Source organism: Sorex fumeus, unplaced genomic scaffold (assembly GCF_029834395.1).
Source record: "Sorex fumeus unplaced genomic scaffold, SorFum_2.1 ptg000054l, whole genome shotgun sequence".
Classification (NCBI taxonomy): domain Eukaryota; kingdom Metazoa; phylum Chordata; class Mammalia; order Eulipotyphla; family Soricidae; genus Sorex; species Sorex fumeus.
In genome coordinates, this window is record NW_026606111.1 from 3,262,858 (window position 1) to 3,285,735 (window position 22,878).

Here is a 22,878-nt window from a genome sequence, read left to right on the forward strand (position 1 = left end):
TTACTCCTGGCGGTGCTCAGGGGACCATATGGGATGCTAGGAATTGAACCTGGGTTGGCCGCATGCAAGGCAAATGCCCTACCTGCTGTGCTATCTCTCCAGCCCCTCAGACTTTTCTTTAGAGCTTTCCAGATTAATGGCAGGTCTTTCTCTCCTACAGTGTCTCTTTCCCGCGGGGGGGGGGGGGGTGTCGCTTTCCCAAGCAGTGCTCAGAGACCTCCTAACACCAATTCTTGGTTCAGTGCTCAGGGGAGTCCAGGGCACAGTCTACCACGTTCCTAATGCCATGTCTAGGCAGTCACATCCGTACCTCTGTACTAGCTCCCTGTACGTTCTTGCGGGGAGCTGGGGGCACACTCACGGCGCTCAAGGGTCCCAGAGATGGTGCTAGGGGACCCCGCCGCCGGAGTCCCCCCCCATCCCCCTTCCCCCCCCCCCACACGCCTGCTCACACAGCAGGCGCTCCAGCCCCCGGGCCATCGCCCAGCCCTTCTTTCCTTCTGGGGGGTGGGAGTCAAGGTCAGGCTTGTTCCCGATAGCATCGGGGCCCATTCCACGCTGGTCCTGTGGGCCCTTCAGGTCGATAGCCCAGCTCCTCGCTGCGCCCGCCGCCCCGGACCCGGCCCGGGAACAGCCACGCCCCCGGCCCGCGAGGCGCCCGACTTCCGGTGGCGGCGGCGCGGCCGGAAGTGTCGCGTTGCCATGGCGAAGGCCGCGCGGGGCCCGCCCCCGGGCGCGCGGACGAGCGCGGGGAGGCCGGAGTGGCCGGCGGGCGCGGCGCTGGTGGCGGCGGCGACGGCGGCGGCGGCGGCGGAAGGTGCGGCGCGGGCTTCCGGGCGCGGGGGCGCGGGGCCGGGGGACGGGGCCCGGCGCGGGGACGCGGCGGGGCTGGCTGGGCCGGCGACGCGGGGCCGCGCGCGCGGGGTGGCCGGGGGCGGCCGCTTCGGCCGCGGGGACCCCCACGGCGCCGCCGCCGCCGCCGCCGCTTCCCGCTTGGCCCGGCCTCCCAGTGGGCAGCGCCCGGCGTCGCCCTGCGGCCGCCGAGCGTGACACGGGCCCGCGCAGCAGGGACCGCCGGGCTGGGCTTGGAGTTAGGCCAGACAAGAAACCGGAGCCCGGCGGCGCAGGTGCCGGGTACGGCCGGGCTGCAGGTGACCTCACCTGTGGCATGGGGTCCTGGCCCCACCCGTGCCCAGAACCGCCCAGAAGCGCAGGCCAGCAAGTGCCAGGCCGGTGGCCGCCGGTGTCCAGGGGGGACCCTGCCTGATGCTCGCCCTCCTCCCCGGGCCCTAACCCTCCTCCCGGCCTGCCGGCTGAAAGCGCTGTGTGATCCACCTTTTGCAAAGTGGTCTGCACAGGGCCCAGAGTTGGAGCCCTGGGCTCAGCTGACCCTCCAGTGACCCGGGGCAGCCCCGAGTCCCCAGGCTGCCGCCCCTCTGCCCTTCTGTGACCATCCATTGTCTCTGCGGAGTCCACCTGTGAGGGGCCCAGGCGTGCTACGCCCTGAACCCTACCTGTGGCTCCTCACTGTCCCCACAGAGGCTGGCCTGCTAGTGGACCGGAATGGCCACTCTGCCAGCCTCATTTGTTCCGTGTGTTCCGTGGCCAGGGCTGAGGGCGGGGACCCTGTGAGGCTGGGGGCTAAGACTGTGACCCCCATAGAGTCAGGACACACAGACTGACTGCATGGGTGCGGCAGAGGTGTGGGGTGGAGGGGTGACAGCCGCGGGCAGGCCTTCCACTTCAGAGGAGAGGGCAGAGCGCCCAGCGAGTGGAGGGGTGCTGAGGTGGAGCCCCAAGTGCAGCAGGCTTCTCCCGATGCCCTCTCAGCCGTTCTTGGGGCTGTTGGTGTCTTCATTTTGTGTGAGGGACTGTGTAAGTATCCAGGGGATATGTGGGGAATGAATCTGACCTCAGGGAGCCCCGGGCCAGTCCCCTACACAGGGAACCATGAATGTCCCTCTGCTGGCCAGAGTCAGAACTTGGCTGGCCGATGGGCCCGTCTGTGCATCCCGTGGGAGCAGGGGGCTGTGTGGTGTCACCCCAGCCCTGAGCACAGCCCCTCAAGACTGGGTTAGCGGGATATTGTCGAGCTAGTGAGTTCTTGTTGCAGACATGAGAGAAGGCTCCCTGAGGGCCTGGAGACAGCGCCCAGTGCTGGAGCCTGCCAGGAGGGACAGCCCCTGAGCACTGCTGGATGTGATGCCAAAATGCACTCCCTCCAAAAGTTCACTGAAGTGAGCTGGATTTTTGAATGTTGGTTTTGTTTCTCCAAGCCCATGGGGACACACACCAGGTAGGAGAAGCCAGGACATTTGCTTGAGAATGTGGCAGAGTTCTGGAAGAAGGTATCTCTGTACCTGCCTTACAGCACCGCCAGCACCATGATGTGGGGCTTGGAGGGGATAGAGTCTGCTGTCAGGCCTCAGGACCAGCCAGGGGAGACAGCAAGAACCTCTCGGGTGTGAAACGAGTTCACTTTCTGCCCTGAGCAGGGCCTGGGAGGGAAGTTACAATTTAAAATAGCCTTTTTGGGGCTGGAGTGATAGTACAGCACCAAGGGCATTTGTCTTGCACGCAGCCAACCCAAGTTCGATTCCCAGCATCCCGTATGGTCCCCTGAGCACCGCCAAGAGTGATTCCTGAGTGCATGAGTCAGGAATAACCCCTATGCATTGCCAGGTGTGACCCAAAAAGCAAAAAAAAAGGAAAAAAATTGCCTTTTTTTCTGTGTGATCAGACTCCACAGTGGCTCCTGACACCAAATAATAAGACATATAATAATTTATTAGCAACCACAGGGCCTTAGAGATAGCAGAGGGCTGTGTACACACAGATTCAGTGCAGTCCAGCATGACATGATAACCGGAGCACTGCTGGGAATGACCCCCAGCACCACCAAACACCACAGGTATGGCTCCAAAACAAACATAATAAACTGATAATAGGTAGCTGCATAATGCAGCTGAGGCAGAGTCCCTGCCATTGACCAACTGAGTCAGCCCCTTGCCCCTCAGTGACTCACGGGCTGGGCTGGGAGGACAAATGGTGTGGTGTCAAAATCGAACAGAGGGGCTGGAGCGATAGCACAGGGCCATGCGGGTTCCCCCAGCAGGCACCGTGTGGCCCTGGAGTCTGCAGTGTCTTGCACCCACCTGGAGCCTGCCTGAACCCACAGTGCAGATGCTCTTGCCTTGCACATGGCCAACCCCCATTCCATCTCGAGTATCCCATATGGTACCCTGAGCCCACCAGGAATGATTCCTGAGTTCAGAGTCAGGAGTAACCCCTGAGCAGCGCCTGGTGTAGCCCAAAACCAAGAACAAAAGTCAGACAGGATGGGGCGCTTGCCTTGCATTGGGCCAACCTGGGTTCAATCCCTAGCACTCCAGGCTCTGCCTCTCCTGGCTCCCCTCACTCGGGAGCAGAGTTTCATCCTCTTTCACGGAGGTAGTGCTGGCCTCTATGCCCACTCATACCGTACCCGTTTCCCAGGGATCTGGCTTTTCTTGAGACAGGCCTCCCTGAACTTCCTGTCAATGAGGGCCTGGGGGTGCCTGCACTGGCATTGCCGAGGGTGGCCTAGCCATGCCTCCCAGCGCCCAGCTGACCAGCGGCTTGGGCACCAGTATGTTGCCTGGCCTTCTCCAGGCATGTGTGCAGCAGCTCCTGAGTCCCGGGAAGGGGTGCTGTGGCATGGGCCACACTGGGCCGTGCGGGCTCCCAGCAGGCACCATGTGGCCCTGGAGTCCGCAGTGTCTGGCACCCACCTGGCGCCTGCCTGGACCCACAGTGCAGATTCCCTCTGACTCAGCCCCGGCCTAAGATGGACCCTGGGGTCTGCTGCACCTGCCCCTCCTTTCTTTTGTCTCTGGGCAGCAAGTGAAGGAAGGAAGGAAGGAAGAAAGGAAGGAAGGAAGGAAGGTCCACGGGACCAGCCCTTCACACAACCTGCTGTGGGGCGGAGGGCGCAACCCTGGAAAGGAAGGAGGGAGGGAGGGAGAAGAGAAGAAAGAAAAGAAAAAATAAAGAAAAGCCCAGAAAGGAAGGATGGAAGGGAGAGGAAGGAAGGAAGGAAGGAAGGAAGGCCGGCCGGCCCACAGGACCAGCCATTCACACAACCTGCTGCGGGGCGGAGGGCGCAGCCCTGGAAAGAAAGGAAGAAGGGAGAGAGGGAGGGAGGAAGAAGAGAAGAAAAGAAAAAGAAAAGCCCAGAAAGGAAGGGGGGAGGGAGGGAGGGAGAGAGGAAGGAGTACAGGACTAGCCATTCACACAGCCTGCTGCTGGGGCGCAGCCCTGGGGTCAGGCCGCTTTGGTTTCCTCCTGCAGGAATGGTGTGCTGGCCTGTGGCAGTGTGAAAATGGGTGTGGCCTGCTGGGGGGCAGCACCCATGTCTCCTCAGGAGCCCACCTTGCCCACCCCTGCGCCTGAGTGGCTTACCCAGGCACGGAGCTGCGACCAGCATGGCTGCCCAGATTATCTCTGTTTGACATTCCAGGGAGGCTTGGAGAGCGTGTGTGCTGGGTGTGGTGCCCAGGAACTAGGGGTCCTGGGTGCCCTACCGTCCTGGCAGTGTTCAGTGCAGCAGCGGGAGCTGACTTGGCAGCAGTCCAGTGGAGACTCTGGGCCGGTGCCCCGATGCCCCTCCCCTTTTCTCTCCCTAGGCTGCCCCAGGCCTCGGGCCATTCTGAGCAGCCTGGGGCTGTGAGGGCCTTGCAAGCTGCCTGTGCTCTGCCCACAGCCAGGCCTGGGCAGCCTCTGCCCATCCATACACTGCTGAGAGCTTGGGGGGCCTGAAGCCCCTCTTCCTTTCTGAATTTCCTGAGCTCTGCGGGGCCCGCATACCCCGGCCCTCCCACCACCTGTTCCTCTGGCATTTGTGGCTCCCGAGAGCAAGGTGTGTCTGACCCTCGGCTCCTCAGGGCGGGAGCTGGCAGTGCAGCTCTGCCCTGGAACTTGAGCCTCAGAGGGCAAAGGTGGACTTGGGAGCTTCTGTGGAGTGGGAAGGGCGCAGGCCATGACTAGACCTCGGGTTCTCCAGCCTGGAAGTGTCAGAGCACTGCAGAACGCACGACAGGCCACTCCCGGACGAAGGCTGGTCAGTGGGTCCGGGAGCATGTGAGGCCTGGTGGCAGGAGGGGACCCTCCCAGTGCGAAGCCCCCCCCGGGTGCACAGGAGGCCCAGATATGGGGGTCAGGGCTGGAGCTGGGCAGGAGGCAAAGGCCAGAGACGGGGCAGAGCAAGATGCCGAGGTGCGACGGTGGCGTGCGTGGAATGGGCCCATCGTGCCATGCCCTGCCCTGCTACCCAGCTCCCATCCCAGACGGGCTTCCTCCACTCTGTCGGGAGCCCCACCCTGGAGCCAACCTTCATTGTCGCCTCCTCCTCCTCCCCAGGCATCTGAGAGCCCTGCTGTCCCCGCCTGCTGCTGCTCCGCAGAGGACACACTCCGGCCCGGGCCTGACTCTCAGCACACGCCTGGCCTGGCCTGGCCTCCCTGTACCAGTGGCTCCTCGCTCAGAGGTGGGCGTGTGCGGACTGTGGCACCCAGACAGCAGAGGGGAGGCCAGGCCGGGCATGACTGCTCCCGGGCCTCCCCCAGCTTCTGCGCGCCAGAAGGGGAGGGCCTGGGCCCCACCTCACCCCCAGCCCTGAGCGCAGAGCCGTCTGGAGTCTGGACTGAGGCTGCTGGTGCCAACTGTGCTCCTGACCTGAGCTGTTCTCATCTGCTGTGCGGCTGTGGTGCCTTTGCTCCCTGGTGCCACACAACGCTTGTCACCTGGGTCTGCGCCCCTCAGGCTGGCGGGGGCGTGGTCCCAGGAGGGTCTCTTGACTCAGCCTTGCCAAGGTCAGAGGGCACTGAGCCTTGAGGTGGGGATGCCCCCACGGGTCCCAGTCCAGCCAGCTGCGCTGCCCCTCAGGCCTGGGCTGGCCCGTGTACTCCCCAGTCCAGCGGCCCGAGCAGCCCCCTTGGCCGGCCTCCCTCACCATGGCCGAACACCTGGAACTGCTGGCAGAGATGCCCATGGTGGGCAGGATGAGTGCTCAGGAGCGACTGAAGCATGCCCAGAAGCGCCGCGCACAGCAGGTGAAGCTGTGGGCCCAGGCTGAGAAGGAGGCCCAGACCTGGAGGGGCCCCAGGGACAGGCCACAGCAGGAGGGGGCCAGTGGGCCACAGCGGCGTGTCCGCTTCCCACCCAACGTCACCCTGCTGGAGGCTGCTGCCCGCAATGACCTGGAGGAAGGTGAGTATGGAGCCCGTGAAGGACTCACCCTGAGAGTTGCCCAGTCCTGCTGCTTGCTCTGTGAGACCTTGCAGAACCAGAGTCTGGCCTCCCCGGGGAAGCCCTTGGCCACATTGGGGAGATCGGCCAGGCATCGCCCAGGTGGGGTGTCTGCAGTAGCACCCAGAGCTCTGTTGGGGGATGGGAGCAGCTGGAGCAGAAAGGGGGTCTTTAGGTGCCGGAGCACAGCAGTGTGGGCCCTGCTGGGGCGTTCAGACAGGGGACCCTTGCGCCCGCTCGTCTGCCTTTTCACCCTTGTCAGCAACACAGGCCTGACCACACCCACCCACTTCCTCAGTCCGCCAGTTCCTCAGCAGCGGGGTCAGTCCTGACCTGGCCAATGAGGACGGCCTGACGGCGTTGCACCAGGTCAGCCTTGCTGTGGGGTGTGGGTTGGGGGCATGCAGGGGGCCTGGGGGCTGCTCAGGCCCTGCATTCCACAGAGCTGCATCGACGACTTCCGGGAGATGGTGCAGCAGCTCCTGGAGGCCGGGGCCACAGTCAACGCTCATGACAGCGAGTCCTGGACGCCCCTGCATGCCGCAGCCACCTGCGGCCACCTGCACCTGGTGGAGCTGCTCATTGCCCGGTAAAGCCCACCTTGTGCAGTTCAGCTCAGTCTACCCGAGCCTCTGTGCCTCTCATGGTCTCTCCCCCTTACCTGGCTTTGTCTGTGTCAGGACGTGGAGAGCAGGGGAATAAGCACACGCTATGGGCAGGTGTCTTGTGTGCCCACTCTAGGGTCCTACTGTGGTCAGACTGGAATTAGGAGACAGGGAACTCGGATTCTGGGGAGCTGGGCTCTTGCATCTCTCTTCCTGGCTAAGCAGGAAGGAGGTGAACTGCCCCAGGCCTGGTTTCTATGTGGCCTTTCCACACCAGCTCTCTGGTAGGGCTGATGTCCAGGTGCCCATGAGCAGCCTAGGCTGCTAGTGGCAGTGACCTGTGTGTGGGAGCATCTGGGGGCCGCACAACGGTCATCATCACAGGCAGGCTTCCCTGGGAGCTGGATGGTCGCCACCCTCTCCAGAGTTCCAGTGCCCCTTCCCAGCCACTGTCGGCATGTTTGTGGGCACCTAGTGATGACACAGCCAGAGCCCCACATGGCTTGCAGACAGGACCTGGAGCTGAGGGGCTGACCTGCTGAGTGGGGGCCCGAGGATAGCTCTGCCAAAAGTCACTAGGACCTGACCAGTGCCACTTCCGTCCACACTCTCCAAAAGGGCAAAGCTCTGAGAGGAGACTGAGGGCTTGTCCTTCCCCACAGTGGGGCCGACCTGCTGGCTGTCAACACTGATGGGAATATGCCCTACGACCTGTGTGAGGATGAGCAGACGCTGGACTGTCTGGAGACGGCTATGGCCAACCGGGGTGAGTGCAGCCCTGACTCCTTGCCCACGCTGAGTGGGTGTGGGAGCAATCACTGAGCCTGCTGCCTGGCAGGGGTCACCCAGGACAGCATCGAGAGTGCCCGGGCCTTGCCAGAGCTGCACATGCTGAATGATATCCGGAGCCAGCTGCAGGCAGGGGCTGATCTGGATGCCCCTCGGGACCACGGAGCTACTCTGGTGAGGACTTGGTTAAGCCAGACAATAGTGGGGGGAGACTTCAGGGGGCCCTGCCTGGCACTCAGGGTGGGCGGTCTGTCTGCAGCTCCACATTGCCGCTGCCAATGGGTTCAGTGAGGCCGCAGCCCTGTTGCTGGAACACCGAGCCAGCCTGAGCGCCAAAGACCTGGATGGCTGGGAACCACTGCACGCTGCGGCCTACTGGGGGCAGGTGAGCACTCCTACCAGGCTGGCTGGCCCCGCGAGCTGATCCCGACATCTTCAGCAGCCCGGCTGCCTTCCGACAGGTGCACCTCGTAGAGCTGCTCGTGGCACACGGCGCCGACCTGAACGGGAAGACCCTGATGGACGAGACGCCTCTGGGTGAGCTGCGGACCACCTCCTCCCGGCGCAGGGTGCCAGGGAGGTCGCCCGTGACCCGTCGCCCGCCTCTCTGCAGATGTGTGCGGTGACGAGGAGGTGCGGGCCAAGCTGCTGGAACTGAAGCACAAACACGATGCGCTCCTGCGTGCCCAGGGCCGCCAGCGCTCTCTCCTGCGCCGCCGCACATCGAGCGCTGGCAGCAGGGGGTGAGCCCCGCCCCCCGGGGGCCCCGCCCCGTCCGGAAGGGGAGCCCCGCCCCGTCCGGAAGGGGAGCCCCGCCCCTCCCGGAAGACCCGCCCCCGCCGCCCTGCCCCGCCCTCTCGGCCTGGCCTGGCTCCTGCTGACATCAGCCTGCGTGCCAGGTTCCAGGTGCCCGGTGCCAGCTGCAGCTCGGGGCAGAGTCCGTGGGGCAGGGTGGGGCCTCTCCCCACGGGCACCTTCCTCTCCCGCAGGAAAGTGGTGAGGCGGGTGAGCCTGACCCAGCGCACCAACCTGTACCGTAAGGAGCATGCCCAGGAGGCCATCGTGTGGCAGCAGCCTTCGCTGCAGACCCTCAGCCCGGAGGGTTCGGAGCCTCCCGAGGACCCAGAACCCCCCGCAGCCCCGGAGCCCGAGGACGAGGACCGCCAGACTGATGCTGAGCTCCGGCTGAGCCCGGAGGTGAGCCCCGCCCCTGCAGGCCTGGGCCTGGCACACCCCACGTTGCTCAGCTCATAACGTGAACTTGTGTCCCGAGAGCGGACTTGTGCCCCACCCTCGTGTCTGACCCCATCGCCACGCAGCCCGTGCCAGGGCCAGTGAGGGCCTGGTGTATGCTATCCCTACAGGAGGACCCTGAGGCTGCCAGACCACTGAATGGCCGAGTGGGGACCGCCCCGGGAAGGCACCTGTACTCCAAGCGCCTGGACCGCAGCGTCTCCTACCAGCTGAGCCCCCTGGAGAGCGAAGCCCCAGATGGCCTGGTTAAGGCCAAGGCCCATCACACACTGGCAGAGCTGAAGCGCCAGCGAGCTGCCGCCAAGCTGCAGCGGCCTCTGCCTGAGGGGCCTGGGATCCCGGAGTCTTGCCCTGCTGAGGATGCCCAGAGCCCCCAGCCCCAGGGAGGCACCAGGACTGGTGGAGACCCACCTTTGCTCAGGCTCACAGCCCCCTCAGAGGAAGCTCCCCTGGAGAAGAGGCCGTGCTGCCAGCTCATGTGAGGGCCGTGCGTGCCACCTGCAAGTGGCTGCCTCAGGGCCTCTGTGATGGAGACCCCCATGTGTGCTGCTCCTCAGCTGTGGCCCCAGCAGCCACGGCTGGGCCTGGAAACAGAGCATTGACATGTGACTATTGATAAAGGGCTGTTCTGCCGCGTTCCTTGTTGTGTGTCTCAGTGGGGCCACCATCCCACAGTAGGGAATGCATGTTGCCAGGCCTGTCCTGTGAGCACCTGTCTGGGGCCTATAGGTGCAGCCCAGCCCAGCGTGGGATGAGGCCCAGGGCCGGCTGGGCCAGAAGTGGGCCCCTTTGCACCCTCCTGTGTCCCTGGAGGCCCTTCTGTCACCTTCCCTGAGAGCAGGGAATTCTGGCAGAACCTTTCCTGGACCTCTGTGCTCCAGGGTCAGCTCTGGCAGATTTTCTAAAAAGGCTCAGTGCTAGAAGCCTCTAGAAGGCCTGTGTCAGGGGCGTTCCCTGCCCTGCTCCTGGGCCTGGCATGCAACCCCAACTCTGGGGCCAGGCTACAGAGGGGCCAGCAGTGGGCTGCTCAGGCGCTGCGCTGGCTGGGCACCGTGTTGGGGCACAGAGATCATTTAGGGGCCTCTCGTGGGCAAGCGGGGGCACTGCAGGCTCATCTCCACGTAAGCCCCCTTTCATGCCTGCTCTCACCAGGTGGCCAGGCTTAGGTCACCACCCTCCCTGCTGTGCAGTGACCCGGCCAGCCCAGCCCCAGGACCGCCTACTCCAAGCATCAGTGGTTGGAGGGTGACCTCGGTACTGGGTGCAGCTGCCCAATGTCTGTCTGCCTCCTTCCTGCCACTTGGGCACAGCTGCCAGGAGGCGGGTGGGGGGCGGTCTCTGCCTAGGCCTGCACCCATATTAACCTGTGCTCCGGCCTGGGTGGCAGAGGAGCAGGCCTGCACAGGGAGACTGAGGTGACCTGCGGTGGACAGTTATCCAAAAGGAGCAAGGTGAGAGCTGGGCCGGCCTCACTCCAGCCCAGCAGCAGAGGAATGGGCCTTATCTGCCCAGCAGCAAGCCCAGTGGGGGAGGGGCAGTCTTCCTCGGGGCTGTGGAGGTGGGGCCCTGGGGGCCTATCAGGGAGCAGCCTAGCTGCCCTTTCTTCCACCAATCAGGAGCCACAGGGAAGCCAGCTCAGGTCACACACCCAGCCACTGCCTAAGTTCCAACCCCCTCCCCCAACAACCTCTACCCAGACTCTGCCTTGGGTCTTGCAAAGCTTTGCTGACCAAGGTCCAACTGAAGGTTCACGCAGCCTTCAGGCCAAGGCCCACAGCCCAAGAGGGGCCAGATGGAGCCCAGTGTCTGAGGTCTTCCTTCCTGCACCCCAGCATTCCTGAGGTATGGGAGACAGGCCCGCTGGCCCAGGCAAAGATGGACCCAGGGTCCAGAGAGGTAGCACAGTGGTTAGGGAGTTTGTCTTGCACCCAGCCAGCCTGGGTTCAATCCCTTGAGCCCACCAGGAGTCATCTCTGAGCACTCCTAGGAGTGACCCCCACCCAGAGGAAAAAGATGAGGGACCCAAGAGGACTAGGTCTGGGTAGTGCTGTGCTTGGGTGGACCTGCAGGTCTGGCTCCCTGCTTCCTGTGCATCATCCTGCCCAGCTCAGCCTACTGCCTGGGTGCCCACCACCACCATCTCAGCCACAGGCTTTGTGTGTCCCTTTCAACTCCGTGCCCCACTGCGGGTCTCTTGCCCGCATGAGAGCTCTGGGCAGGCACTGGGCCTCACCCCTGGCCCCGCCTCCTTCCTCACCCACTTGCCAGGGCTGTGCCCAGACTGTGGGGCGGGGCGCGGCGCTGGCCTCAGCTCCTGGCTCCTGCCCTCCCTGTCAGTGCCTTTGGCTGCAGGGTGCGGGGCAGCCTCTTTCACCTGTGGCCCCTTTCCCTGGCCCTGGTCTCAACCTGCACCTAGCCCCTGAGCCTCCTTCCTGCCTGGTCTGATCAGGGTCATGGCCTTGAGAGCCGGGGACCACAGTCAGGCCACAATGAATGGGCTGAAGGAGAAGGTGCTGACCCTGGAGACCATGAACCCCTGTGTCCGGAGACTGGAGTACGCCGTGCGAGGCCCCATCGTGCTGCGTGCCCAGGAGTTGGAGCAGGAGCTGCACCAGGTAATGCCCTGGGCCCTGAGGCCATGCCCCGTGCCTAGGGTCATTGCCTAAGGCAGTGTCGAGGCTCACTCTCAGGTTCCCCCAGGGTGTGAAGAAGCCCTTCACGGAGGTCATCCACGCCAACGTGGGTGATGCACACGCCATGGGGCAGAGACCCATCACCTTCCTGCGCCAGGTGAGGCCAGGCCCATCCCAGCTACTTTCCTGTTAGCCAGTGCTGGGGTCTCAGTACTCCTTCCTCCCAGGTGCTGGCCCTCTGTGTCCACCCGGATCTCCTCAATAGCCCCGACTTTCCTGAGGACACCAAAAGACGGGCAAAGCACATCTTGCAGGCTTGCAAGGGCCACAGCCTAGGTAAGAGGTCTGCAGGGAACTGCTGCAGGGAACTGCCGCACTCACAGAGGTGAAACAGGGCGGGAGGGAGGCAGTGGGAGTCCTGGGAGGTCATGAGAGACTCTCACTGTCCTCAAATACCCGCCTCGCCCCCATGCCAGGTGCCTACAGTGTCAGTTCCGGCATTGGGATGATCCGGGAGGATGTAGCACGGTACATCGAGAGGCGTGATGGAGGTATCCCTGCGGACCCCAACAACGTCTTTCTGTCCACAGGGGCCAGTGATGCCATCATGGTAGGCTGTGGGCAGCTGGGGGGGTCCCCTTGGTTCCTGGTCTGCCACCAACCTCGCACCCCTCCCCTACCCCTGCAGACAGTGCTGAAGTTGTTGGTGACGGGCGAGGGACGCCAGCGCACAGGCGTGCTGATCCCCATTCCGCAGTACCCGCTCTACTCTGCGGCGCTGGCCGAGTTCAATGCGGTTCAGGTGGACTACTACCTGGACGAGGAGCGCTCGTGGGCCCTCGACGTGTCCGAGCTGCGCCGGGCGCTGCATCAGGCACGGGAGCACTGCAACCCGCGGGCGCTCTGCATCATCAACCCTGGCAACCCCACCGGTGTGCCCCCCCCACCCAGCCTAGAGTCCCAGCCTAGAGTCCGAGTTCCCTGCCCCCCTCTCCCCGGCTGACCCACACTTGCTGTGTCCCCCGCGTGCAGGGCAGGTGCAGACCCGCGAGTGCATTGAAGCTGTGATCCGTTTCGCCTTCGAGGAGAGGCTTTTCCTGCTGGCCGACGAGGTGTGCGGGGCTGCGGGGAAGGGGAGAGGTGGGTAGTGCCCGTATCCCCAGCCCATGACGCGCATTGTCCGTCCAGGTGTACCAGGACAACGTGTATGCCGAGGGCTCTCAGTTCCATTCCTTCAAAAAGGTGCTCATGGAGATGGGGCCGCCTTACGCGACGCAACAAGAGCTGGCCTCCTTCCACTCCATCTCCAAGGGCTACATGGGCGAGTGAGTGCGGCGGGTGGGTTGACAAGCGGGGACGCGGGCTGCACTGGACCGGCTGGACCCACGCTCGCCTCGCAGGTGCGGGTTCCGTGGTGGCTACGTGGAGGTGGTGAACATGGACCCCGCAGTCCAGCAGCAGATGCTGAAGCTGATGAGCGTGCGGCTGTGCCCTCCCGCGCCGGGCCAGGCTGTGCTGGACATGGTGGTCAGCCCGCCCGTGCCCTCCGATCCCTCTTACCCGCAGTTCCAGGCGGTGAGTAGTGGGGGTGGTAACGCGGTCGCGAGGGGGGAAGGGGCGACGGCCGCCCAGCTCTGGCCTGACGGAACCTTCCTTGTGTGACCACAGGAGAGGCAGGCGGTGCTGGATGAGCTGGCGGCCAAGGCCAAGCTCACCGAGCAGGTCTTCAACGAGGCTCCTGGCATCAGCTGCAACCCGGTGCAGGGAGCCATGTACTCGTTCCCGCGCGTGGAGCTGCCCCCACGCGCCGTGCAGCGAGCTAAGGTCGGCGGGGGCGGGGCCTTCGCGGGTGGGGCGGGGCCTTCGCGGGGAGGGGAGGGGCCTTCGCGGGCGGGGCGGGGCCTTCGCGGGGAGGGGCGGGGCCTGCACGTGAGCGGGGCCCGACCCTGACCGCCCTGCTGCCCCAGGAGCTGGGCCTGGCCCCGGACATGTTCTTCTGCATGCGCTTGCTGGAGGAGACCGGCATCTGCGTGGTGCCGGGCAGCGGCTTCGGGCAGCGAGAAGGCACCTACCACTTCCGGTGAGTCCCGCCCCTGACCCCCTCCTGCAGTCCCTGGCCCGGCGCTTGGCGCTTACCTCTCGCCCCCGCCTTAGGATGACCATTCTGCCCCCCATGGAGAAACTGCGGCCCCTGCTGGAGAAACTGAGCCAGTTCCACGCCAAGTTCACCCGGGAGTACTCCTGAGCCTGCACCCAGGACTGCTGGACCCTGTACTGACCAGGGCCCGGGGCATCTCTGAGCCCTTAGACTTGTGCAGAGCTGCGCCTTGCCACTTGAGGTTCCAATAAAGCTGAGACTATAAACCTCTAGGAGACTGTTCATTCCTTGTGCCCTCTAACTGCTTGCCCCATTACCTCTGTAGCCCCCAGTCCCAAGTAGAGGAGTGGCCAGGAAGGGTCCCCACTGAGCCCCCTGCATACCTGATAAGACCCCAGTTGGGAAGACTGGTGTGTGTGAGACTGTGAAGTCCTGTCTATGACTGAGCCTGTGTGAGATCTGAGACATGGGATTGTGTAGAGTGGCTGGCTGTGAGGGACACTGGGGGGCTGTGGGACAGGGCTCTACGCCGCCAGCACCTCCTCAAGGACACCCCAGAACCGTAGGGGATGGGGCTTAATAGACACAGGGGAGGGGGCCCTGGGTGAGGTCTGTTCTCTTCCGTACAGGAGTGTTGAGCCAGAAGATGGAGTGGGCACAGGGAGACCCTCGGGGCTCAAGGAGAAAGTCCTAGTCTCCTGGTAACTGGGCAGATGGTGCCCACCCAGGGCTATTGCAGGAGCAGCTGTGCCGAGCAAGAAGGGGAACAAGGATTGGCCCCCTGGCAGCCATGATGCTGGACTGTGTGTGGGAGAGGCTCTGATGAGGAGGCAATTCCTGGGAGCAAAGGGAAGAACCCCAGGAGGAAGTGCCAGACATCTAGCTGAGTGGGTGGGCAGCCCTGTGTCCTGCCTCGTGGCACGTGCACCAGACACCCTGGGGTCACTTCCTGGGGCCCTGATGCAGGCATTGTACAGGTGAGGAAACCGGCCCCCAAAGCATGAGCAGATCTATCCAGTGGCCTCTGCAGCAGGAGGAGCGTGGGGGCTCCAGGGCTCCTTCAGGGCCAGCCATCTGTCCATGCCCTGGGCAGCAGATACCCTGCAGGAGCCCCTGACACTTCGTGATCTCCTCTTAGATGGCCTCTCCGCCCTGCTTGGCCTGGTCACCGCGCACGGGAGGCATATCTGGCAGCATCCTCTGCACACACCTGCGGGGCCTGGGCGGGTCGCGCAGGGAGCAGGGCCCGGCCCCAGTGCCCAGCGCGTGCCGGAGCTCAGCGGCCCCGGGTGGTGCTGCAGCGTCCGATCTGGCCAGCGGGGGCGCCCGAGGGGGACCGACAGACGCTCTGGCCCGCCGGGCTGCGCACTCTATGCCCGGCCCGCCTCCTCGCGGCGCTAACGCCCGGGTCCCCGGGCTGGCGCCCGACCGTCCCCGCCCCTGCGCCATGTGTGACCCCTGACCTGGCCGGACCCCAACAGGATCCGCTCTACCTCCCGGAGAGGGGCCTGCAGCCCCATGGCCGCCACGCACGGGAAGCTGCTGCTGCTGGCCGGCCTGTACCTGGTGCAGGGCCTGCCCTACGGACTGCAGTCCGGCCTGTTGCCCGTGCTGCTGCGGGCCCGCGGCCTGTCCCTGACGCGCGTGGGGCTGGCCAAGGTGCTGTATGCACCGTGGCTGTTCAAGCTGGTGTGGGCGCCACTGGTGGACACCCGGGGCACGCCGAGGGACTGGCTGACCCTCAGTACAGCCGCCCTGGGCCTGGTGTGTGGGCTGCTGGCCGCCCTGCCCCCAGCTGAAGCGGGACCCACGGGACTGTGGGCCGCGCTGGCCGGCCTGCTGCTGCTGCTGCTGAACCTGGGTGCTGCCGTGCAGGACGTGGCTCTGGACACGCTGGCCGTGCAGCTCCTGGAACCAGCGGAATTGGGGCCGGGTAACACAGTGCAGGTGGTGGCGTACAAACTGGGCTCAGTGCTGGCAGGGGGCGGCCTGCTCGCCCTGGTGCCCACTCTCTCCTGGCCACTGCTCTTTCTGTTCCTCGCTGTTACATATTGGCTGGCTGCTGCCCTGGCCTGGGCCGCCCCAGCCCTGCAAACACTGGCCACACTGCAGCCCAAGGACCGGCCCCTGTGCCGCCTGCGCAGCCTGCAGGAGGTGTTGGGTGTGCCCGGGACCCTGTGGATGGCAGGCTTTGTGCTCACATACAAGCTGGGTGAGTGTGGCCTGGAGCTGGGCAGCGGGTAGGTGCCTGGGAGGCTGGCATTCCCTGGCACTGACCTGACAGAGGCCAGCTCCGCCCTGGACCTTGACCTCAAAATATCCAGGGAGCAGGCCCAGGGCAGGCCAAGGCTGCTCACGCTCCCCGGCTCCCTGCAGGTGAGCAAGGTGCCAGCAGCCTGTTCCCGCTGCTTCTGCTGGATCGTGGTGTCTCTGCCCCTGAGCTGGGACTGTGGAATGGAGTGGGTGCTGTGGCGTGCTCCATCACTGGCTCATCCTTGGGAGGTGCCCTGCTTGCCAGGCACTGGTGAGCATTCCCACCTGCCCCCATCCCCATCCTTGCCCCCTGCCCTGTACTCCCAGACCCCAGCACTTACTCTCTCTAGGCAGCCGCTGTCCCTGCTGAAGTCGGTACTGAGAGTCCGTCTTGGAGGCCTGGTCTGCCAAACTGCCCTGCTCTTCCACTTGGACACACCAGGGGTCGATCTGGGCCCTGGCACAGTGCCCAGAGGTGAGGGACTGACTGCTTGGCAGGGGTGTGGGTCTGGGGGCCTGGGCCCTACGTCCCGTTAACTTCCGTCCTCCCAGAGGCAGCCTTACTGAGCCTGTGTCTGCAGCACTTCCTGGGGGGCCTGGCCACCACTGTCGCCTTCACTCTGATGATGCGCTGCAGCCAGCGGGCACCCAGTGTCCTGCAGGTGAGTGGGGCTGCAGGGGCTGCGGGCAGGTTCCATGCAGACCCTGACCAGACTCCTCCCCCAGGCCACACACTACAGCCTCCTGGCCACCTTGGAGCTCCTGGGGAAGCTGCTGCTGGGCGTGCTGGCCGGAGCCCTGGTTGACTGGCTGGGCCTGCAGCTCTGCTTCTCGTCCTTCCTTGCCCTCACGGTTGTGCCCCTCCTGCTCCTGGGCCTGGTGCCCTCCACCGTGGCCTGACCCGAGCTCAGCAGCTGGCCTGGTCAATAAAGCTGGGCCTGCCAGTGCCTGCTGTCCTCAGCCTGGTGACGATCCCTGCCAAGACTCCTGAGGGCGACTTGTGGCAGCTTTTATTACACACCGTGGCCCCTCCCCGCACCCCACTCCTGGCACTCAGCGGCCCCACGCCAGGACTTCCTTGGTGGCCAGCTGCATCAGGACGTGGAAGTTGAGGTGCAGGTATTTTCTCCAGAAGCGCCGGTCCCGCCCGTACACCTCGGCTGGGTAGCAAGGGCTTCCTGGGGGCAGGAGAAGCAGCTTGATAAGGCGGCCGGGGCTGCTCCCGCCTGCCCGAGTCAGAGCGGAGATACTGTGGGGGGGGGGCTCACCAATGCCATGCAAGATGCGGGCCACCGCCCTGCCAGAGAACTGCTGCTCTGGCCATGAGGACAGGAGGTGGCGGATGTCACGGCAGACCTGGTCCTCCCAATCTCCGAGCTGCAAGTGGGCAGAAGTTAACAGCTGCCCCTTCCACGCCTGAGGTGTGGCCGGGCCTCGCAGGGGTGGACGCACCGGAACTTGCCCTGGCTCTGGGCCAGGGCCCTGCTCCTCTTCCGAAACCCCCGGCCCCTTTTCCTCAAAGTAGCAGCTGAGTAGGGCCTTGAGTCGGCTGCTGCGCTCCTGGTTGGGCTGCTCCAGGCACGGCCCACAGCTGGGAAAGGCCACGCTGCGGGGCAGGGAGGGGGCTCAGTCCGGCGGCCGCCAATGGGTAGCCCACTCCTGCCAAGCCCTTCCTCTCCCACACCTGTGGAAGGTCTGGAAGGTGCGACGCAGCCGTGATAAAGCCTCCTGCTCCCGCGCCTGCACTCGGCCAAACAGGAAGCTGCAGATGTGGTCTGTCTCCTCGGGGCTCAGGTCCCCCCGGCTACGCAGGCAGAAGGCCAGCTGCCTGAATTCCACCAGCACGCCAGTGCCCTGGGATGCCCCTGCCAAAGAGCATGTCAGACACAGCGGGTGAGGGAGCAGGGCTGGCTCGTCCTGTCTAGGGGTGGGGGAGGCACACCTGTCCCCAGCTCGGGGTCCCGCTGCAGTTGCCGAAGCTCCCGCCGCACCAGGCACAGCTCCCAGCCCATGGAGTCTGCCAGCGCCACCATGTCAAAGTCCAGAGATACACCCCCCCCAGGTGTGCTCTTGGGCGTCTGACGGGCCACACAGGCGGCTAAGACCAGGCACCTATGAGAGTGGGCGGGGTGGTCAGCAGCAGCCCTGGTCCTCTGTCCCTGTGCCCTGCGGAGGACAGCTGCTTACCTGCGAGCCAGGGCCTGCAGCTGGGCGGGGCCCCTGGGGCACTGCAGGTGGCAGTGGGAGTAGGTGGGAGCCTGCAGCTCCACCCAGTGCTGGGGGTGCAGCTCGAGGTAGCTGAGCAGGGTCTCAATGGCTGGAGGAGGGCAGAGTCAGGGTCAGAGCAAGGCTTGGGAAGGGGCCCGGGGGGTGCTGCCCTCAGGCCCATGTCCGGACTCACCCTCCTCAGGCATGTCCAGGGCCTGCACCATCGGCTGCACCGGGAGGGCCCGCATGTGGCCTGGGCACCGAGCTGCCTGTGACTCGCTGGCTTGCTCCACCTTCTGCAGGGACCCTGGCTCTGGCGCGCTCCGCTGGCGGCAGCGGCAGGGTGGGAAGACACTCTGCACCAGCCTCTTCACCGCCAGGAAGTCGGTGCTCTGGGCGTGCACGTGCCTGCGGAGCTCCTGCAGGTCCTTGCCCTGCATCAGTGAGTGGGAAGGTGTGAGGGGGCTCGAGCCTGACCGGGCGAGGCTGGGGCCACACCCACCTGAGGCTGCAGGAACAGGTGACACTGGGCTGGCTGTCCGTCGCGCCCAGCTCGGCCCACAGCCTGCACGTAGCTCTCCAGGCTTGAGGGCAGCCCCAGGTGCAGGACGGCCCGCACGTCTGGCCGGTCCAGGCCCATCCCGAAGGCCACTGTCGCCACCACCACCCGCAGCTGGCTCCCCATGAAGGCCTGCTGTACCCGCCGCCGCTCGCGGCTGCTCATGCCTGCGTGGTAGGCTTCTGCTATGGTATCCAGGACTTGGCCTGCAGGGAAGAGGCAGGTGGGAGACCTGGCCTGTGCTGGGCAGCCCATGGGGGCCTGCTCTGAGCTTTGGCCTCACCTCTAGGCCCTCGGATCCCAGGCAGACAGGTGCGGAGCAGCGCAGCTACCCGCTCTGTGTCCTCACGCCTGTTGCAGTAGACAATGACAGAGTCCAGGGCACGGAAACGGTCACTCCGCAGCAGTGTCACCAGCGCCTGCAGGGGACAGGGTTCAGCATGGGCAGCAGGAGTCCAGGGCTCCAGGGGCCACACAGTGCCCTACCTGATCTGGGTCTCTGTCCATGGACACAGAGAGCTGCAGGTTGCTGGGGATGGCAGTGAGCCCCTGGGCCAGGCCGCTGGCTACACCCAGGTGCTGGGCCACGTCGAGGGCGGTGCTGCGCGTGGCTGTGGCTGTGAGACCCAGGAAGGTGTGCACGCCCACCTGCTCCCGCAGTACCTGTGGGGGGGGGGGGGGGAGGAGGATGCTCAGCCTTGTCTCTCCCCAACCTGCCCACGTGGACCCCACCAAGCAGACCCACCTTGGACCCACCTTGCAGACACGCAAATAGGAGGGCCGGAAATTGTGGGACCACTGTGAGAGGCAGTGGACTTCATCCAGGCAGGCAAATGCCACCGCAGGCAGCTGGGGGAGGCAGGCCAGGCCCCCAACCAGTGCCTCGGGTGACAGCATCAGCACATGCAGCTGGGCAGCCTGGGCCTGTGGCAACAAGGTCAGGAGGTCCGGATGGAGCAACCTCCTGGCACCCAGCCAGCTCACAGGTCAGCAGCTCACTCACCTTCTTTAGTACAGACTCCCGCTGTTTCCTGGTCATGCCGGAGTGGATGCAGGCAGCCTTCAGGCCTGGGGGCAGGCCAGACACCTGTGGGTTGAGGGACACTGTCGAGGACCAGACCCTGCACCTTGACCCGTCCACCAGGCCTGGATGGTCTAGGGAAGCTGTTGTCTGCACAGACCCAGGGGACACTGCGGGGCACATGTGTGCGGGGAGGGAGGGGAGGAGAGGTAGGCCCATCCTGCGGTCGGCCCCTGGCTTCCCACACTGCCCAGCTTGGGTAGGGATCAGGGCCTAATCCACACCTGGTCGTCCATGAGTGACAGGAGGGGCGAGACAACCAGCGTGAGGCAGGGGCTGCGTTGAAAGTACAGCAGTGCAGGAAGTTGGTAGCACAGGGACTTGCCGGCCCCAGTGGGCAGCACCAGCAGCGTGGACATGCCTGGGGGGGTGGGGAGGGCAGAGGGTCAGCAGGGCTAGTCGGTGGCCCAGCCTCAGTGGGCTCTGCTGCTCTCCTCACCACACAGAATCCGCATGATGGCCTGTTCCTGCCCCGGGCGGAAAGCCTGGTGTCCCAGATGGTGCAGAGCCTGGAAGACCTCGGCCGGCGTCTCTGTGGAAACACACAGGTCAGCATGGCTCCCAGGACTCCTGTGCAGGCTCCTGGCTGTGGGGCTGGCTCACCTGGCACCTGCCCTGAGGGTGCTGGCTGGTAGAATGGTAGCATGGGAGATGAGCAGGGTGTTTCAGGCAGGGGTCTCTGTGGGGACCCTGGACACTGTGGGCCGCTGGTTTCTGCGTCTGCTGAAGGCCGATGGGAGAGTGGGTGGGAGCTCCAGTTGGGAGTTGCTCGCTCCCTTCTCCTCCCACCCGGCTCACCAGGGCGCTGGCAGGAGACAGGGCTTGTGTCAGGGGTGACCGTCTCCATCATGGCCAGTGTCTGCGACTCGGCCTCGCCACCCTCTTGGGAGACCAAGGCTGCTTCTGGGTCAGAGAGAGGGAACTGGGAGGTCAGAGGGGAGCTGTACAGCAGCCTGGCCCACACCCCGACCCGGGTGAAGGCAAAACCCACCTTGCTGGGGACACCGAGATCCCAAGTGGCCAAACTGTCCACACTTAAAGCAAGAGTCCTGGCTCATGGGCCTGCGCCGACCCCTGCCAAGACCTTCTTTCTTTTGCCATTTCTGCTTCCATACCTGGAAGGCCCCACAGACAAGTCAGGTGGCAGGAGCCAGCAGGGGTCAGGAGAACACTTGCTGCCCATCTTACCTGCCGGCGGAGGAGTCTGCCACGCAGGGCTGGGCCCCGCACATAGCGCTTATGCTTCAAGTTTAGCCGTACGTAATTGCCCCGATTGTGCCTGGCGGGCCTAGAATGGATGCATAGAAGAAATGCACAGGTGAGCCTTGCCCAAGGCACTGTTCACCCAGGCTCATTTCAAGGGGTCCCCCTGGGAGGTGGCAGGTGTGGCACCTGGGAGCTGTGTGTGCAGGAAGGGTTGGGGCCTGCGTGGGCACCCCAGGGCTGGCTTCATCCATCAGTTCAGGTCCAGTAGAGTGAGTGGGGAACCCTCCTGCGCCCTGGTCTTCCTGAGCCCCCGTAGGCTCCCTGCTCCATCTCCTCTTCTTGTCTTCAGTTTTGCAGGGTTGAGAGGTCACCGTCTGCAAGACTGGAGCCTCCCCAGTCAGTGCCGGCATTTCAGGGCCAGTGTGGGGAGCGGAGATTGAAGGCTGGGATGTTTTGGTGTCCGGGCCAAGCTGGGATTCCCTGTCACACCGCTGCAGCCAATCGGGATCCAGGGAGCCAAGCCTCAGGCTCAGGGATGCCCGCAGCTGCTCTGGTCGGCCTGGCTTCGGCTGGGATCTGGAAGGCTGCGGGGGGCCCCTGAGGAAACCAGCAGGCTCTGTGTGTGGTGGTTCTGGGGAGGACAACTTGGATGAAGTTCCTGGTAGAGACAGGGACTGGTGGCCCACGGCTGGCCTTGCCTGGCAGGGGGAGGTGAGATCAACAAGCACAACTCAGCCCCAGACTGTAACAGACCTTAAGACCCACCACTTCCCTCCCCACGGCAGAGCCAGGTGAGGATGAGGAGCAGGCACGGACAAAGAGGCCGGGCTGGCCCTTCTGCAGGCACTGCCAGGCCTGGAGAGAAAGGAGTGTGCAGAGCCTGGCAGCGGTGGTTGGAGCTCGGGCGGGGGAGAAGGCAGCTCTAGACAAGGCTGAAGGCTCTGCTGCTGGTCCTCCCCCCTTACCTGAAGGGCCGCCTGGAAGTTAGCCTTGAGCCTTTTCCCATAGTCCGGTGGTAACCCATGAGATCTGGATCCTGGAGCCCGACGGGGCCTCTGGGTTGCAGCCCTATTCAGGTGGGAACCCCAAGAGCTGGGCGCAGACCCCTGCTAGAAGAGAGGGGTCCAGCCAGAGGAAGGGTGGACTGCGGGCAGACGTGCCTTCAGCCCCCGTGCTACCCTCCTCCACCCCACACAGGTCTATCCTATGCTCTGTGCCCACAGGGGCTTGATCTGCTCCTCCTCCGTTCCGACCCCACTGCTACCTCTGCAGGGGCCGGAAGCGGCTGCTGGGGATCGTGGGGTCCGACGCCGCCGGCACGGCGCGAGGTCTTCTTCAGGGCGCGGTATTCTCTGTAGAGCGCTGTCGGCGGCCGAGAGTGCGGAGGTAAATCGGGGCCCCACGTCCCTCCCAGTTCCCCGACCCGCGCCTGCGCTCACCTCGGGTCTCCTCGGGCGCCGCGTCCACGTCCTCCTGCGAAGCGAGCGCGTCAGCCTTGACCAGCCCCGGCCGCCCGCCCACCAGGCCCGCCCCACCCCTCCCTCACCTGGCCCGGCCGCCGTCCGTGTAGCTGCAGGAACGAGCGCTCCCAGCTCAGCAGCTGCTCCCGCACGTCCAAGACGTTCTCCATGGCGCGCTCGTGAACTTCCCGCCAGCCGGGCGCTGCCGCCGCTAGCCAATTAGGGCGCGCGGCGGGGCCGGGGGGCGGGCGGCGTGGTCTGGGCAGTCAATTAGGGCGCGCGGCGGGGCGGGGTCGAGGCCAGGCAGCTCAGGCTGGCCAGCCAACTAGGGCGCGCGGCGGGGCCGGGGGCGGGCGGCGTGGTCTGGGAAGCCAATTAGGGCGCGAGGCGGGGCCGGGGGGGCGGGCGGCGCGGCCGGCCAACCAATCCGCGGGGCGTCGGGGAGCG

The 22,878-nt window shown here is 64.9% G+C and overlaps 4 protein-coding genes across 4 annotated transcripts; 3 read left to right on the top strand and 1 right to left on the bottom strand.

The window, feature by feature from the left end:
• The first annotated feature begins 5,778 nt into the window (after positions 1-5,778).
• On the top strand, positions 5,779-9,823 carry PPP1R16A (protein phosphatase 1 regulatory subunit 16A). The gene is made up of 10 exons (XM_056125272.1): positions 5,779-6,246; positions 6,584-6,654; positions 6,729-6,874; positions 7,553-7,656; positions 7,729-7,853; positions 7,939-8,064; positions 8,141-8,216; positions 8,293-8,422; positions 8,669-8,876; positions 9,044-9,823. Exons 1-10 carry the CDS (start codon positions 5,991-5,993, stop codon positions 9,413-9,415), a joined length of 1,614 nt encoding a protein of 537 aa, XP_055981247.1. The 5' UTR covers positions 5,779-5,990; the 3' UTR covers positions 9,416-9,823.
• A 241-nt stretch (positions 9,824-10,064) lies between these two features.
• Positions 10,065-13,936, top strand: GPT (glutamic--pyruvic transaminase). The gene is made up of 12 exons (XM_056125279.1): positions 10,065-10,384; positions 11,383-11,548; positions 11,634-11,723; positions 11,794-11,902; positions 12,043-12,176; positions 12,255-12,498; positions 12,599-12,678; positions 12,755-12,891; positions 12,967-13,141; positions 13,235-13,390; positions 13,534-13,646; positions 13,721-13,936. Exons 2-12 carry the CDS (start codon positions 11,387-11,389, stop codon positions 13,809-13,811), a joined length of 1,491 nt encoding a protein of 496 aa, XP_055981254.1. The 5' UTR covers positions 10,065-10,384; positions 11,383-11,386; the 3' UTR covers positions 13,812-13,936.
• Positions 13,937-15,108: 1,172 nt separating this feature from the next.
• On the top strand, positions 15,109-16,899 carry MFSD3 (major facilitator superfamily domain containing 3). The gene is made up of 5 exons (XM_056125285.1): positions 15,109-15,876; positions 16,041-16,188; positions 16,268-16,392; positions 16,470-16,579; positions 16,644-16,899. The coding sequence occupies exons 1-5, from the start codon at positions 15,183-15,185 to the stop codon at positions 16,815-16,817; spliced, it is 1,251 nt and encodes a 416-aa protein (XP_055981260.1). The 5' UTR covers positions 15,109-15,182; the 3' UTR covers positions 16,818-16,899.
• Positions 16,900-16,917: 18 nt separating this feature from the next.
• RECQL4 (RecQ like helicase 4) lies at positions 16,918-22,669 on the bottom strand. Its single transcript, XM_056125425.1, has 22 exons — positions 22,518-22,669; positions 22,411-22,444; positions 22,236-22,333; positions 21,937-22,080; positions 21,158-21,669; positions 20,954-21,053; positions 20,676-20,880; positions 20,369-20,488; positions 20,205-20,297; positions 19,990-20,126; positions 19,688-19,771; positions 19,441-19,608; positions 19,171-19,347; positions 18,968-19,103; positions 18,628-18,890; positions 18,319-18,559; positions 18,105-18,234; positions 17,860-18,029; positions 17,602-17,782; positions 17,370-17,523; positions 17,186-17,294; positions 16,918-17,095 (listed from the first exon to the last, which is right to left on the bottom strand). Exons 1-22 carry the CDS (start codon positions 22,599-22,601, stop codon positions 16,971-16,973), a joined length of 3,465 nt encoding a protein of 1,154 aa, XP_055981400.1. The 5' UTR covers positions 22,602-22,669; the 3' UTR covers positions 16,918-16,970.
• Between the last annotated feature and the right edge of the window lie 209 nt (positions 22,670-22,878).